The sequence below is a fragment of the Eschrichtius robustus genome, chromosome 18 (assembly GCF_028021215.1).
Source record: "Eschrichtius robustus isolate mEscRob2 chromosome 18, mEscRob2.pri, whole genome shotgun sequence".
Taxonomy (NCBI): domain Eukaryota; kingdom Metazoa; phylum Chordata; class Mammalia; order Artiodactyla; family Eschrichtiidae; genus Eschrichtius; species Eschrichtius robustus.
The window spans coordinates 19004486-19018702 of NC_090841.1; the positions used below are offsets into that span (position 1 = coordinate 19004486).

At 37.7% G+C, this 14217-nt stretch overlaps 1 protein-coding gene across 2 annotated transcripts in view; it reads right to left on the reverse strand.

The window, feature by feature from the left end:
* CDADC1 (cytidine and dCMP deaminase domain containing 1) overlaps positions 1-9827 on the reverse strand; it is a 43769-nt gene extending 33942 nt beyond the window's left edge. Inside the window, exons 1-3 of one of the 2 annotated variants that reach the window (XM_068526477.1) lie at positions 9579-9825; positions 8745-8842; positions 2050-2124 (exon numbers count right to left, since the gene is read on the reverse strand). In XM_068526477.1, the coding sequence (XP_068382578.1) occupies positions 2050-2124; positions 8745-8842; positions 9579-9810 (405 nt within the window). In that variant the 5' untranslated portion in view covers positions 9811-9825. Of the gene's footprint in view, positions 1-2049; positions 2125-8744; positions 8843-9578 lie in introns of both variants that reach the window. The other variant, XM_068526476.1, reaches the window with a different exon arrangement.
* Between the last annotated feature and the right edge of the window lie 4390 nt (positions 9828-14217).

The window sequence follows — 14217 nt, forward strand, 5'->3', positions numbered from 1 at the left end:
TTTAAAGATCAGGCCAAAGCTGTATTTACTAAAATAGTCAAGTTTCGGTTTCAATTATGAGTATAAATTTTTGAAACTATGGAGAATGATACTTTGTGAAATGTGAAGGAACAGAGAAGATTTCATAGAATTCCCTTTCATAGGTAATCAACCATCTCCTAAACATTCTGGACATTTAAAAGGAATATAAAAATCTTTCCCTTACAAAATATATGTCCAAAAACATAGATTAAATATGAAAGACCTGTCTATACTGGCTTTTAAAATAAGCCTTAAATTTACCTTGACTCCTTTCCCCTCCCTATCCCAAAATTTCTTAAGAGCTTTATGTTCCTCAAACATAAAGTATATGTTAGTATCTACTTCTAGATACTTCCAGCAAGCTTTTAAAAAAATTATCACTGATGAGGCCTTATCAAAAGATCTCAGTAGACTAGAGCTCATTTTATTTAAATGAACCAATTGTGACCAATGGAAATGGCTGCAATTAAATGATTTTAGCTTTAGATTTTCTAAGTAGTTATGCAGACAGAAATAAAGCCAGAAACCCTGACCACAAAAGACTTTAAAAAAAATTATTCCTAAAAAATAGGAAACATACTCATCAATTTATTTTTTTATTGGAACAATCTTTTAGGCCAAGTTTATCACTTTTTTGTCTAGAGTCCTTTTCACTTCAGAAAATATATACTTTTTTTTCCATTTTGTTTCTAGTTAAGGCCAAAATATCAAGTTTGAGACCAAGATTTTTCCATCCCAAACTGAAAACAAAACAAAACCAATAAAAGCCTAAGTTGCATTCCATTTCGATACTTCCACTTACTCCAACTCCCAGAAGACTGAATCTTTGCAGTGAATCACTGTTCTGGATTCTGATTTTGCTTCACTTCACTAATATCTTGGCAAGTGTCTATGTAATCCTAGTCACAGAGTTCTACATTAAAACATAGGCAAAAGAGGACAGTCTGGTTTGTAAATGAACTAGTACATTTACTTAAATGGCAATTCACAACTCTTTTTCCCTTTTGCCTTTCTTATAATTAAAAACATCTAACTATTCTAAAATAAATTATTTCTATATTCTTGTTGGGCATTTTAGAGACTCACTCTCAGAAATAATCAGGAAATCTCCAGGAATGTACATCAGAATCATCAAGGTAACTTTTTTCAAAATATACATGTCTCCACTTCACACCCAATGAATCAGAATCTCTCTGGAAAACTCAAAAGATTAAAATAGCAAGGAAATACTATGCAATATTAAAAAGAACAAGGTTCATCTTGCCAGGTTTGGGCTTTGATTTTACCCTACTTACAAGCTAGTATGTTAGCCTGTTACTGTTTCATGGATGCTAGCAGAAGACATGAAACTCCTGGGTCAGAAACAAAGGACTTTATGGTTCACAGCACAGCAAGCCGTGTGAGCATCATGTTTGTGATGGTGCCCTTGCCCACAGGTCCCACAAGGGGTCATGCAGATGGGCCCATATGGATTCCTGGACGTGAAGCGGGTTGTGTTACAGGAGAGGAACACTGAGCTCGGGAATCTGTTGTGTTTTATTGCAAATAGTGAGCAAACCTGCTCTATGTCCCAGAGGGAGACATTATCTCAACCTTCAGGGTTGCTTGTGGCAAACACAACTCTTGAGAAATGGCCTAGGTAAAGAACAGTTAGGGCCTTGCATTCTTGGCAAGACCGGCAGGATGTGTTGGGAGTTTGAAAGAACATGAAGAGTGTTTCTCAACACATCTATATAAACTAATATGGGAAGGTGAGAAGAGTTAAATTTGAAAAATTTTAAGAAAGAGCAAGATGTAGGAACATATTACAGAATACATAATCCCATCTGTTCTCCCTCACCACCCCCAACCTTTGGAGAGACATGTATAGTCTTGTAAATGTATAATTTTTAGAAGAGGATACAAAAACTCTCTTGGAAGTGGGAATGGGGAACTTGAGTATAAAAGAGACTTTTATTCTACTTTATACCATTCCTTTTGCTTTGTTATTATGAGCCTATGTCTTTTTTTTAAATCATAAAAATTCACCTGTTTTTCGTCAGTAGATACTCTGGCCATCTCTTCATTATCTCCTAAGGGTCCATGCTTGCCTTCCTCCCTTTCCTAATTAAACGCAGATTAAGGGGGGAAAAAAAGATTAGTACATAAGATGTGATTAATTCAATATTTCCTATTTAAAGACTGTTTTCTTTGGCTGTGGCCATTTATTTTTTTCCTCGATGAAACTCTGTATTGACTTCCTGCTTTGTTCAGGTTCAAGTTCAGACTACTCAACCTAGAAAATAAGGCTTTTATAATCTGGCCCCTGAATACTTTTCCAAAATACAGAAGAACTGAAAATAAAATTCTGTAGTTTAAGGTTTCAGAGTTGGGGCAGTTTTGAGCAATGGAAAAGTCCTAGTGTGGCCATGGCTAAGAAGGACTAAAGGGGAATAGAGGTAAATTACCTGGCATTGGGGAGGTGAAGAACTATGTAGCAAGGATATGAACTGGATTGTGGTAGGCAGAATAATGGTCCCCCAAAGACCTCCCGGTCCCAATCCCTGGAGCCTGTGGCTATGTTATATTACATGGCAAGGTTGCATACGGAATTAAAGTTGCTAATCATCTTGAGATGGGTAGGTTGTCCTGGATTATTTGGGCAATGTAATCACATTACCAATGTAATCACAAGGGTCCTATAAGTGAAAGAGGGAGGCAGGAGAGTCAGTGCTAGAGGGATGCAACATGAAAAAGCCTCATCCCGCCATTGCTGGCATTGAAAGTGGAAGAAGAGGTTCACAAGCTAAGCAATGTGGGCAGCTTCTAGAAGTTGGAAAAGGCAAGGAAACAGATTCTCCCTCAGAGTCTATAGAAGGAATGCAGCCCTGGCAACATTTTGATTTTAGTCTAGTGAGACCCATTTTGGACTTCTGACCTATAGAACTGTAAGAATATACATTTGTGTTGTTTTAAGCCATGAACTTTGTTGACACTAATATAGGAATGTCCATAAGTCTCCTCTAAAAGTAAAACTTCAAGTAGAAAGTTTTGAACTAGGGGATAAATTCATTCATCCATCCATCCATCCATGCAACCAGTTTTTGAACACAAATTTTCTTAGCAGATTTATTTTTCATTTATTAATTCAACAAATATTTATTGAACCCTTTCTATGTGCCAGCCATAAACCCAGTTGCTCAGGATGCAGCTCTTATAGAGCTTATGATTTACGAACACAGGAAAGTGATTATGAGGTAAGTAGATGACAGAATGAAATAGCAGAATCCTGTGAGCCCCGAAGTAGGTGGGATATGCAATAAATCGAAGAAAGTTTGAAAGTGGGAATGACAAACTCGGTGTATGTTGACCTCTTAGTTTTCTGAAACAAGGGCTGGATGCTTGAAAAGGAGTAACCTCTAAGAAATTTACAAGAAAAGCCATGTCCTGGGAATGAGGTTTCTGTTCAAGCAGAACAGGAAGTGGAGGAAGTAATTATGTTGGTAATGTAATTATGGGGGTGTGGATGGTAGTAGTTGTGATGCTGATTATATGTATGATAATAATAATAATACCTAACATTTACTGAGTGTTGGCCATGTATCAGGCCCTAAATTACCTCATGTAATCTTTACAACTTTACAAAAGTAGCTATGATTATTCCCATTTTGCAGATGAAGTAATTGTGGATAGAGATTAAATATCTCAACCATGGTTACATAACTAATAAATGGGTAAGCAAGGATCTGAGCCCTAAATCCATTGTCTTCACTGTTATCCTATATTACTTCTGTTCTGGAAAAGTATGTGAGGTCTTTTAACATAAAGGTAAGGTACAACACCAGAGGACACAATGGGAAGAGCTGGGAGAGAAAGACAAATATGTGATGTGCAGAGAAATATGAGGGAACAATGCAGTTATTCTAATTCTTACTAAAGTAACATTCAGGCAATTTAGGTAAGTCTTACTTAACTGAAATTTAAAACTACAAACCACTAGGAGAGAGAACTATTTTTAAATGACAGCCATGTTCAACAGTACTCGATTTCTATTTCAAAACTTTTAAGTACTTATGGTTTTTTTCCTCAGAAGTCTCATAAATAGTTTCTCTCCTACTCATTTATCTAGTTTTAGACTGGATTATTAAAAATTCTTACTCTTTATACTCAATATATAACTTGCTGAACAATCCTCAAGGCACACTCATACACTGTAAATATTTGACAACATAGAAAACTCAGATAGTAGTTATATTCTGAAGTGGTTGTAGTTAATAATTCCATAAGGCTGGTAAAAATGACAGACAATTTAAATGTCCAATAATAAGGGAATAACCATGTTACATTGCTACAATGGACTGTTATGCAATCATTAAGAGAACAATAAAATGATAATAAAAACCATAAAATTCCTAGAAGAAAACAGGTGGTAAGCTCCTTGACATAGATTTTGGCAATTTTTTGAATCTGACACCAAGAGCAAAAGCAACAAAAGCAAAAATAAACAACTGGGAATACAACAAACTAAAAAGCTTCTGCACAGCAAAAGAAGCCATCAAGAAAACGAAAAGGCAACCTACTGAATGGGAGAAAATATTTGCAAATCACATACCTGACAAAAGGCTAATATCCCAAATATATAAAGAACTAATACAACTCAATAGCAAAAAACCAACAAATCCAATTAAAAAACGGGCAGAAGATCTGAATAGACATTTTTCCAAAGAAGATATACAGATGGCCAACAGGTACACAAAAAGATACTCTACATCATTAATCATCAGGGAAATGCAAATCAGAACCACAATGAGATACCACCTCACACCTGTCAGAATGGCTATTATCAAAAAGACTAGAAGTAACAAGTGTTGGGGTTAGGGTGTGCTGAAAAGGGAGCTGTCAGGCACTGCTGGTGAGAGTGTAAGTTGGTGCAGCCACTATGGAGAACAGTATGGAGGGTCCTCTAAAAATTAAAAATAGAACTACAATATGATCCAGCAATTTCACTTCTGGGTATTTATCCAAAGAAGATGAAAACACTGACTTGAAGAGACATATGCACTCCCAATGTTCACTGAAGCATCATTTACTTACAAAAGCCAAAATATGAAAACAACCTAAGTGTCCATCAACAGATGGATGGATAAACAAATTGTGGCATATATATACATACACACACAGTGGAATATTATCTAGCCATAAAACAATGAAATCTTGCCATCTGGAACAACACAAAGGGATCTCAAGAGCATTATGCTAAGTGAAGTAAGTCAGACAGAGAAAGACAAATACCATATGATCTCTCTTATATGTGGGATCTAAAAACAGACAAACAAAAACCCCCAAATTCACAGACACAGAGAACAGAATGGTGGTTGACAAAGATAAGGGTGGGGGATGGGAGAAATTGGTGAACTTTTAAAAAAAATTTAGTTTAAATAAACTGAATTTAAAAATAAAATAGGGGCTTCCCTGGTGGCGCAGTGGTTGAGAATCTGCCTGCCAATGCAGGGGACACGGGTTCGAGCCCTGGTCTGGGAAGACCCCACATGCCACGGAGCAATTAGGACCATGAGCCACAACTACTGAGCCTGCGCGTCTGGAGCCTGTGCTCCGCAACAAGAGAGGCCGCGATAGTGAGAGGCCCGCGCACCGCGATGAAGAGTGGCCCCCGCTTGCCACAACTAGAGAAAGCCCTCTCACGAAACGAAGCCCCAATACAGCCAAAAATAAATAAATAAATAAATAAATAATCCTTCCCTCTACTTTAAAAAATAAATAAATAAAATAAAATAAAAATAACAAACACATAAAGTACATAGTATATGCCAAGCACTACGACCTTTACAAATATTAAGTCATTCATTTTTCAATAAAAGTTCCATGTAGTATGTACCAGTAACATTCCATTTTACAGATGAGGAAGATGACACAGAAAAAGGTAAAGTAACTCACGCAAGGTTACACAACTAGTAAGAGATGGCGCCAGGATTTGAACCCAGGCAAGCTAACTGCGAAACCACTGGCTATTCCCAAAGCATTAGACTAAGTTGCCACTCCAGTGTTTATAATAGTATTACAGCATGAGGATTTTCCTATGTTAAGTGAAAAGGGCAGGATCCAGAATTAAATGATAGCAAATGAGTAAAGGAAATAGAGAAAAAAGATTGAGAAACAACACAAAAATGATAGTAGCCTCTAGGTGGTGGAATTATGAGGGAGTTTTTTTTCTTCTGTCAATTTTATAAATAATAAACATGTATTACTTTCGTAACACATAAAAATATTTTATTTTTAAAAAGACAAAGGTTTGTAAAGTGTCAAAAGCAATGTTTCCAATACAAGTACGTGTGAAATTGCATCTTAGAGTTTCTGTGACTTAATTTGTATAGCAGAAGCAGGATAAATAATTTAAGTGAAACAAATTTATTACTTTAGCTTAAAGAACATTTTTCTTCTCTTAATAGGAAGAAGATCTTAATCAACTTTATGAACATCATGTGCAATTAACAGTGGAATTATTTATTTAATTTAATGTGCCTCTCTGCTGAAAAAGAACAGGATGTATTCTTGAGGTGTGTGAGTGTGTGTGTGTGTGTGTGTGTGTGTGTGTGTGGTGTGTGAATGAATTAAAATGAGACCAAATCTTGATATTAAAAAAGGTTCTTCGGGCTTCCCTGGTGGCGCAGTGGTTGAGAGTCCGCCTGCCAGTGCAGGGGACGTGGGCTCGAGCCCTGGTCTGGGAAGATCCCACATGCCGTGGAGCAGCTGGGCCCGTGAGCCACAACTGCTGAGCCTGCGCGTCTGGAGCCTGTGCTCCGCAACAAGAGAGGCCGTGATGGTGAGAGACCCGCGCACCGCGATGAAGAGTGGCCCCCTCTTGCCGCAACTAGAGAAAGCCCTTGCACAGAAACGAAGACCCAACACAACTAAAAATAAATAAATAAATAAATAATTTAAAAAAAAAAAAGTTCTTCAAAATTATTACTCAATTTGTAAAAAGCCCAGCCTTTAATTAATTTATTTTTAACTGAAATATACTTGACATATGACATTGCGCAATATTGTGTATAATATATTAATTTGATACATTTATATATTGTAATATGATTGCCATTGTAGCGATAATTAGCACCTCTAGGGACTTCGCTGCTGGTCCAGTGGGTAAGACTCCACGTTCTCAATGCAGGGGACCCAGGTTCAATCCCTGGTCAGGGAACTAGATCCCACATGCTGCAACTAAGAGTTCGCATGCCACAACCAGCAAGTCCGCATGCCACAACAAAGATCCCACGTGCTGCAACTAAGATTCGGCACAGGCAAAAAATAATAATAATAAATAAAATAATAACAATAATAATAATTAGCACCTCTATCTCTTAGCATGTTTGATGATTATAATACAATATTGTTTTCTACGTTCACTGCACTGTGCATTAGATCTCCAGGGCTTACTTAGTAATCATAAATTTATACCCTTAAACAACATCTGTCCCTGTCCCCCCACCGTCCCAGCCCATGGTAACCACCATTTTACTCTCTCTGAGTTTGGCTTTTCTAGATTCTACATATAAGTGAGATCATACAGTAATTGTCTTTCTCTGTCTGACTTATCTCATTTAGCATAATGTGCTCAAGGTCCATTTACAGTGCTGCAAATGGCAGGATGTCCTTCCTTCCCGTGGTTGAATAACACTCCACTGCAAAGCCCAGCTTTTTAAATGCACCTTTAAAAGGCGTAAATCTCTAAACATTTGCTTCTAATCTGTCTCTTCAAGAGAAATTTCATCAGCAAAAACCAAAACAAACCAAAAAAAAAACAAAAAACAAAAACAGAAAACCCAACAGCTTAGAAGTCTTCTACTTTCATAAAATAATACTAAGCTGTTAATAACTAGAAAGAATAAAGGACTTCAAAATCCATGAAGAAAATGAAGAACTTTCTCAAAGCCATTAATAATATGTGGAGCCAGGGTGGGGGTTAGGGGAGTAGTTGAAAAATAGGGAATAAAAATGCATAATATTTTAAGTAATGTTTTATTATTTATAAAACATTTTACATAGGTATTGGGAGAAAACTACTCCAAGAGATATCATTTTATCATGAAAAGTGAATTCCCTATTTACACACAGACCTTACTCCCTTCACAAAAATTAACTCAAAATGCGTCATAGACCTAAATGTAAAATACAAAACTATAACACTCCTAGAAGATAACCATAGGAGAAAACCTAGGTGATCTTGAGTATGGCGATGACTTTTTAATTACAACACCAAAGGCATGATGCATGAAAGAAATCAATGATAAGCTGGACTTCATTAAAATTAAAAACTTCTCTGCAAAGGACAATGTCAGGAGAATGAAAAGACAAGTCACAGACTAGGAGAAAATATTCATAAAAGACACATCTGATAAAAGACTGTTCTCCAAAATATATACAGAACTCTTAAAACTCAACAGTAAGAAAACAAACAACCAGATTAAAAATGGGCCAAAGACCTTAACAGACACCTGACCAAAGAAAATACAGACGGCAGTCTGAGAGGGTAACTACGTATTCTACTTTTAGACTGGAAAGAGAAACTATCACAGCTATGAACTGCAAGTATCACACTAAACCATGAAGGTACTTTGCAAATTTGAAGCCTTGTTGTGTTTAAGTGTGACCGAAACTACAGCAATAAAATCAAATTTTAGACCACCGCTTGTCTAAGGGGAAAAACTGTCCAAGGAAACAAATACCTGAGACTTTTGTCTTTGACTTTTGACTGCTGGGAAGAGCTCCATCCAGAGACTGAGCAGAGTGAAAAGGTTGACTTTAGAAAGCCTTGGTATTTCACCTGCAAAAGAGAGGGCAAACATTTTAACATTTTACTAATGATGAAAATAAGAACTAAGCTCAGTGCCACTTGGGTGCTGCAGCCTTAGCTCAGCTGTTTTAGCAGGAGGCAGAGAAAAAGGATTCGTGTGCAAGAGAATCAAAGCACTTTCTTATCAGGAGACTGATTTCAACCTCCTTGCCGGCAACCTCTTCCAGCACTTTCCAAAGTTGGGCCCTCTTTCACCCAGCAGAAAAAAATAGTACAGCTGATACACGTAGCTATGGGAACAATCCAAAAAAAGTTATGAAAAGTCCTTGCATCTGAGATCATCGTGGAGCAACCTTTACTTTGGACTGTGACGAAGCGTTGCAACAAGGTCAGTGGTTAGAACCCAGAACTAAAAATACGGTGACCTTAAAAGGAAAAGCAGTTGAAATACAGGAAAGCGTCGCGTGCGGTTAATTTTGAAATCGAATAAAAAACACAGTTTGGGGAATTTGCAGGCTCGTCGATCTCAGCTCCAGGTCCTGGGAGGAAAAGTAAAGGGGAGTAGTGAGCGCAACTTCAAAAGCCAGTGCAGCCGGGCCAAGGGATTCCGGTGACCGAGGTGGGGACGCGCCCAGGGCAGGGATGGGACACCCAGGAGCAGAAACGCAGGCGAAGACGGCCAGGCAGGGAACCCAGAGTGAAACGGCGGGAGACGCACAGAGGAGAGCGAAAGGCGAGTGGCGGGACAAGGATTCGGGGCACTCACCGGTCATGCTGCCAGTCTGGGTGCTGACTGACCGTCCGGCCCCCTCGCTCTCCAGATTTTGCATCTGCCCTGCTTCTTTCATCGCCAGCCCAGCGGCCTCTGCTGCCCTGGAAACCTTTCGCTGTACTGCATGATCCTTTGCCCCAGCTACCCGACTTCTCGCCTCCTCCCAGCAACTGTACAGCAACAACCAACTCTGCGCGACCGAATGACGTAAGGGCCCGGCGGCCATTTCCCGGCGCCCTGTGTGACGTCACGGCGAGGCGTGGATGAGGCGATACAGGGCTGCTCCTTCGGCGCTACCGTGTTGGTAGGAAACACTACACAATAAATCATTTGACACTTGTATTTGACTGTGTTCGTAGGTTTTGCTGAAATCTGGTGGCTTGAGGATGTCTTGGCTCGAAGTCCCAAGTTGCGCAGACTCTCAGAGGGTGATGAGGGCTTCGCATACATGAGAGTTTTGGTCAGAGAGCGAAGGAGAATTGAAATGGAAACCTGCCCAATCTGTCGTGGTCAAGGTCTTGCAGAATTTGGGAGACGAACGGGGTGGGAGCTGGGCGGTCCAGATTGTTGTTATCCTCTAAGATTGGCCAGTCCTGGGGAACTTAGTGCCAGGGACCACCACAGGAACGTTCTGCTTCTTATTAAACACATGAAGACATTAAGAGGTAGAACTGTAGTTGTGGGAAAATTGAAGATAGGAGGAAGTGGCCCCTGGAAAATCTGAGAAGTACCTGACATAGTGGATTTGTGACCAGTGCAATTTATTATTTTGTAAGTGTCCTAGGCATGACTCAAAATGAAGCCCCTCCCTCCACCAGTGACTCAGAGCCTGTTTTCCATCACCAACTTGCGCTATCACAACTTGAAATACTTAAAAATAGTGAGACACAAAAACTGCTCCGGGACTCTGAAAGCAAAAGCCAACATTATGAAAGTACATTATTTTGTAAAGGATTAAAGAGAGAATTTTCAGTGTTGATGGGTATGACTGTGGTTCATTAATTGTCACTGCTGTATAGTATTTCATTGTAGCTATATACCACAATTTATTTATCCATATTTGAGTCAAAAGACATTTGCAGTATCTCCAGCTTTTTGCTATTGCAAGCAATGCTGCTTTAAACATTTTTGTATATGTCTCCTTATGTTCATATGAAAGAGTTTCTTTAGGGACTACATTTAGGAGTAGAATTCTTGAGTTGTTGTTGTCAAGTTTCCCCGATAATGCTGAAAAGTTTTCCAGAGAGATTGGGCCAATTTACATAGCTGTATATCCCCACTAATTCTTGGTATTGTCAAACTTTTAATGTTTACCAATCTGGTTGGCATAAAATGATATCTTGTGGTTGTGATTCCCTCTGATTTCTACTTAGATAGATTGGCTATACATGTGTCCTCTCTATGAAATACCTGTTAACCATTTTTCTATTTGGTAGTTATTTCTTATTCATTTGTAAGCATTTTTTATACATCCTGGATATTCATTCTCAGTTGGGTATGTGTACAGTAAATATCTTCTCCGCATTTGTCACTTGCTTTTTCACTTAATGATGTTTTTCAGTGCATAGTTCTTTATTTTAATGTGCTAAATGTACAAATAATTTTCTTAAATGGGTTTTGTATCTTTGTATCTTTTTAAAAAGCATTTTCTACCCAAGGTTATAAAGTTTTTTTTATTTTTCTATGTCAGTTATACCTCCATTTTTAAAAAATAACTTTTATATTTCCTCTAAAAGCCATACGTTTTTCCTTTTATATTTGTATCCTCATTCATCTAGAATTTATTTTTGTGTATGATGTGAGGTAGGGATCCAGTTTTTTTTCCACTTGGATAATCAGTTATCCCAGCACTATTTTCTCATTGATCTACAATGTCACCTCTGTCGTGTATCAAATTTCCATATACACATGAGTCTGTTTCTGGGCTCTATATTGTATATCATTGGTTGATTACACCTCTGCCCCCTTACCCCCACCCCACAAAAAACACTTTATTTTCTTCAGGAATATCTTGGTTATTCTCTCTTTCTTTTAAATGTTTTTTAAAATATTTATTTATTTATTTAGGCTGTGCCGGGTCTTAGTTGCGGCCTGCAGGATCTTCGTTACAGCATGTGAGATCTTTAGTTGTGGCATGCGGGCTTCTTAGTTGTGGCATGCGGACTTCTTAGCTGTGGTGTGTGGACTCTTAGTTGCAGCATGCATGCAGGATCTAGTTCCCCAACCAGGGATTAAACCCGGGCCCCCTGCATTGGAAGTGTGGAGTCTTAACCACTGGACCACCAGGGGAGTCCCTCTTGGTTATTCTTGACCCTTTAATCTTCCATGTAAGTTTTAGAATCATAGTGTCACATTCCTCAAAAAGTTCCTCTGACATGTTGATTGGAAGTGCATTGAATTTATAGATCAGTTTGAGATATAGAGGCTTCCCATCCCTGAACATGGTGTATCTGTGTTAACTTTGTATATTGGGTTTTTCAAAAGGTTTTAAAATTTTTCTCCACAAAGATTCTGCATATATTTTATGATTTAATCTTATTTTTTGTTGCTATTATAAATAACATTTTTTAAAAAATTGTATTTGTATGTATTTGTGCCTAATATATAGAAATGCAAGTGATTTTTATATATTAATCTTATATTAAGCAATCTTGCTAAACTTTTATTAATTCTAATACTACTTATTTTTAGTTTCTTTTGTTTTCTAGACTGAACCTGTATTATCTATAAATAATGAAAATTTTATTTGTATCTTTCTAATCTTCAAACCTTTTATATCATTTGCTTGTCTTACTGCACTCTAGAATCGCTAGGGAAATGTTGAGTAGAGATAAAGGCACAGGCATCTTTTCTTGTTCCTGATTTTAGAGGAAACTATTTCAGTGTTAGACTTTAAAGTATGGTTTTTGCTGTAGGCTTTTGATAGCTGTCCTTTATCATATTATGCAAATTCACTTCTATTTCTTTTTTTTTAATCAGATGTTGAACTTCATTAAATGCTCATGGTAGATGCCTCTAATCAGCTTAAGAAAGGTCCTTTCTCTACTGTCTTGCTGAGAATTATTATCATGAATGGATGTTGAGTTTTATCAAATGCATTCTCTGCATCTAATAATATGATCCTATAGTTTTTCTCCCTTAATCAATTAATGTGGTGAATTATACTAAAAGATTGCTTAATGTTTAACCAGCCTTGTGTTCCTTTGGTAGACCCATCTTGGTCATTATGGGTAATTTTTTTATTCATTGCTGGATTAAATTTGCTAATATCCTATTAAGATTTTTGAATCTGTGTTCATGAGTGAGCTTAGTGTGTAATTTACCATGGTCTCTTTGGTTTTGATGTCTTGATTAGGGCAACCTCTTAAATGAGTTGGGTAGTGTTTCCTATTTTTCTTTTCTCAGGAGGAAGTTGTGTAAGATTGGAATTATTTGTTCCTTGAATGTTTATTAAAATTCTCTTGGAAAAGCAATTTGAGCCTAGTGTCTTCTAAATGGAAAAATATTTCACTACTAATTCAATTTCTTTATTGGTTAAAGGACTACTCAGACTGTCTATTTCTTCTTGGTCAGTTTTTGGTAAGTTATATTTTTCTCAAAATTTGTACATATTACTAAATTACCCGCCAATCATGGATCCTTTGCCTGTTACTTCACCTCTTGTCAGTACAAAGGGCTCCCATATCTTCTCCCCAAATTTGCAGTTTTCAACATTTCACAACATTTACACTATCTTTTATAATTCTTTCTCTCTCTCTTACCTTTGCACACCACTCCCCCTCATTCTTTTTTATGAATCATTTGAGAGCAGGTTAAAGACAGTATACTCAATTCCACCCTGCCCCCAAATAAGGACTCTAACTCATGCTAATTCATCCATCCAAAACAAGAAATCACCATCGATTGGACACTACTGTTCAACCCACAGGCCCTTTCAAATTTCAAAAAGTGTTTCAACATGTCATTTTCCTTTCTGGTTCAGCATCCCATCCAGAATCACTGAGTTTTGCATCTTGTTAGTTTCCTTCAGCCTGGAACATTTTCCTCAGTCTTTCCCTCTGTTTCACAACATTAACAGTTTTAAAGGGTACAAGCTTTTCATTCTGTTAGATTTCTGTCAACCAGGGTCATTCTGAGGTTTCCTCATAACCAGACTCAGGTGGGAATGCTGCAGAAGATGTTGTGCTGTTTTCCATGGATGACCTCAGGAAGCAACTCTGTGTTAACTCATCCCACCCCTGTTGATGCCAACCTCAATCATCTGGCAAGTTAGTGCCTGTCAGTTTTCTACACCATAAAGTCATTATTTTTCCCTTTGTAATTTATAAGTATTTTGTGGGGAGATACTCCCAAAACTATGCCAATACCCTATATATGTTAAACCCTCACGCACCAACTTTGACATCTATTGGTGATTCCCACATGAATTAACTACCATCGTGACGGTTGTCCGATTGTGATTTTCTGTTTCCATCATTTCTTCTACATGTAGTAGTTGTCATTCTACTGTAAGGAAGAGCTTTTCCCTCTTCCTCATTCATTCATTTATTCATGTATATCAGTATGGATTTGTGAATTCCTATTTCATTCAGTGGCTTGTAATCTGTTATTTATTTTAATTCTCAAATTGTCC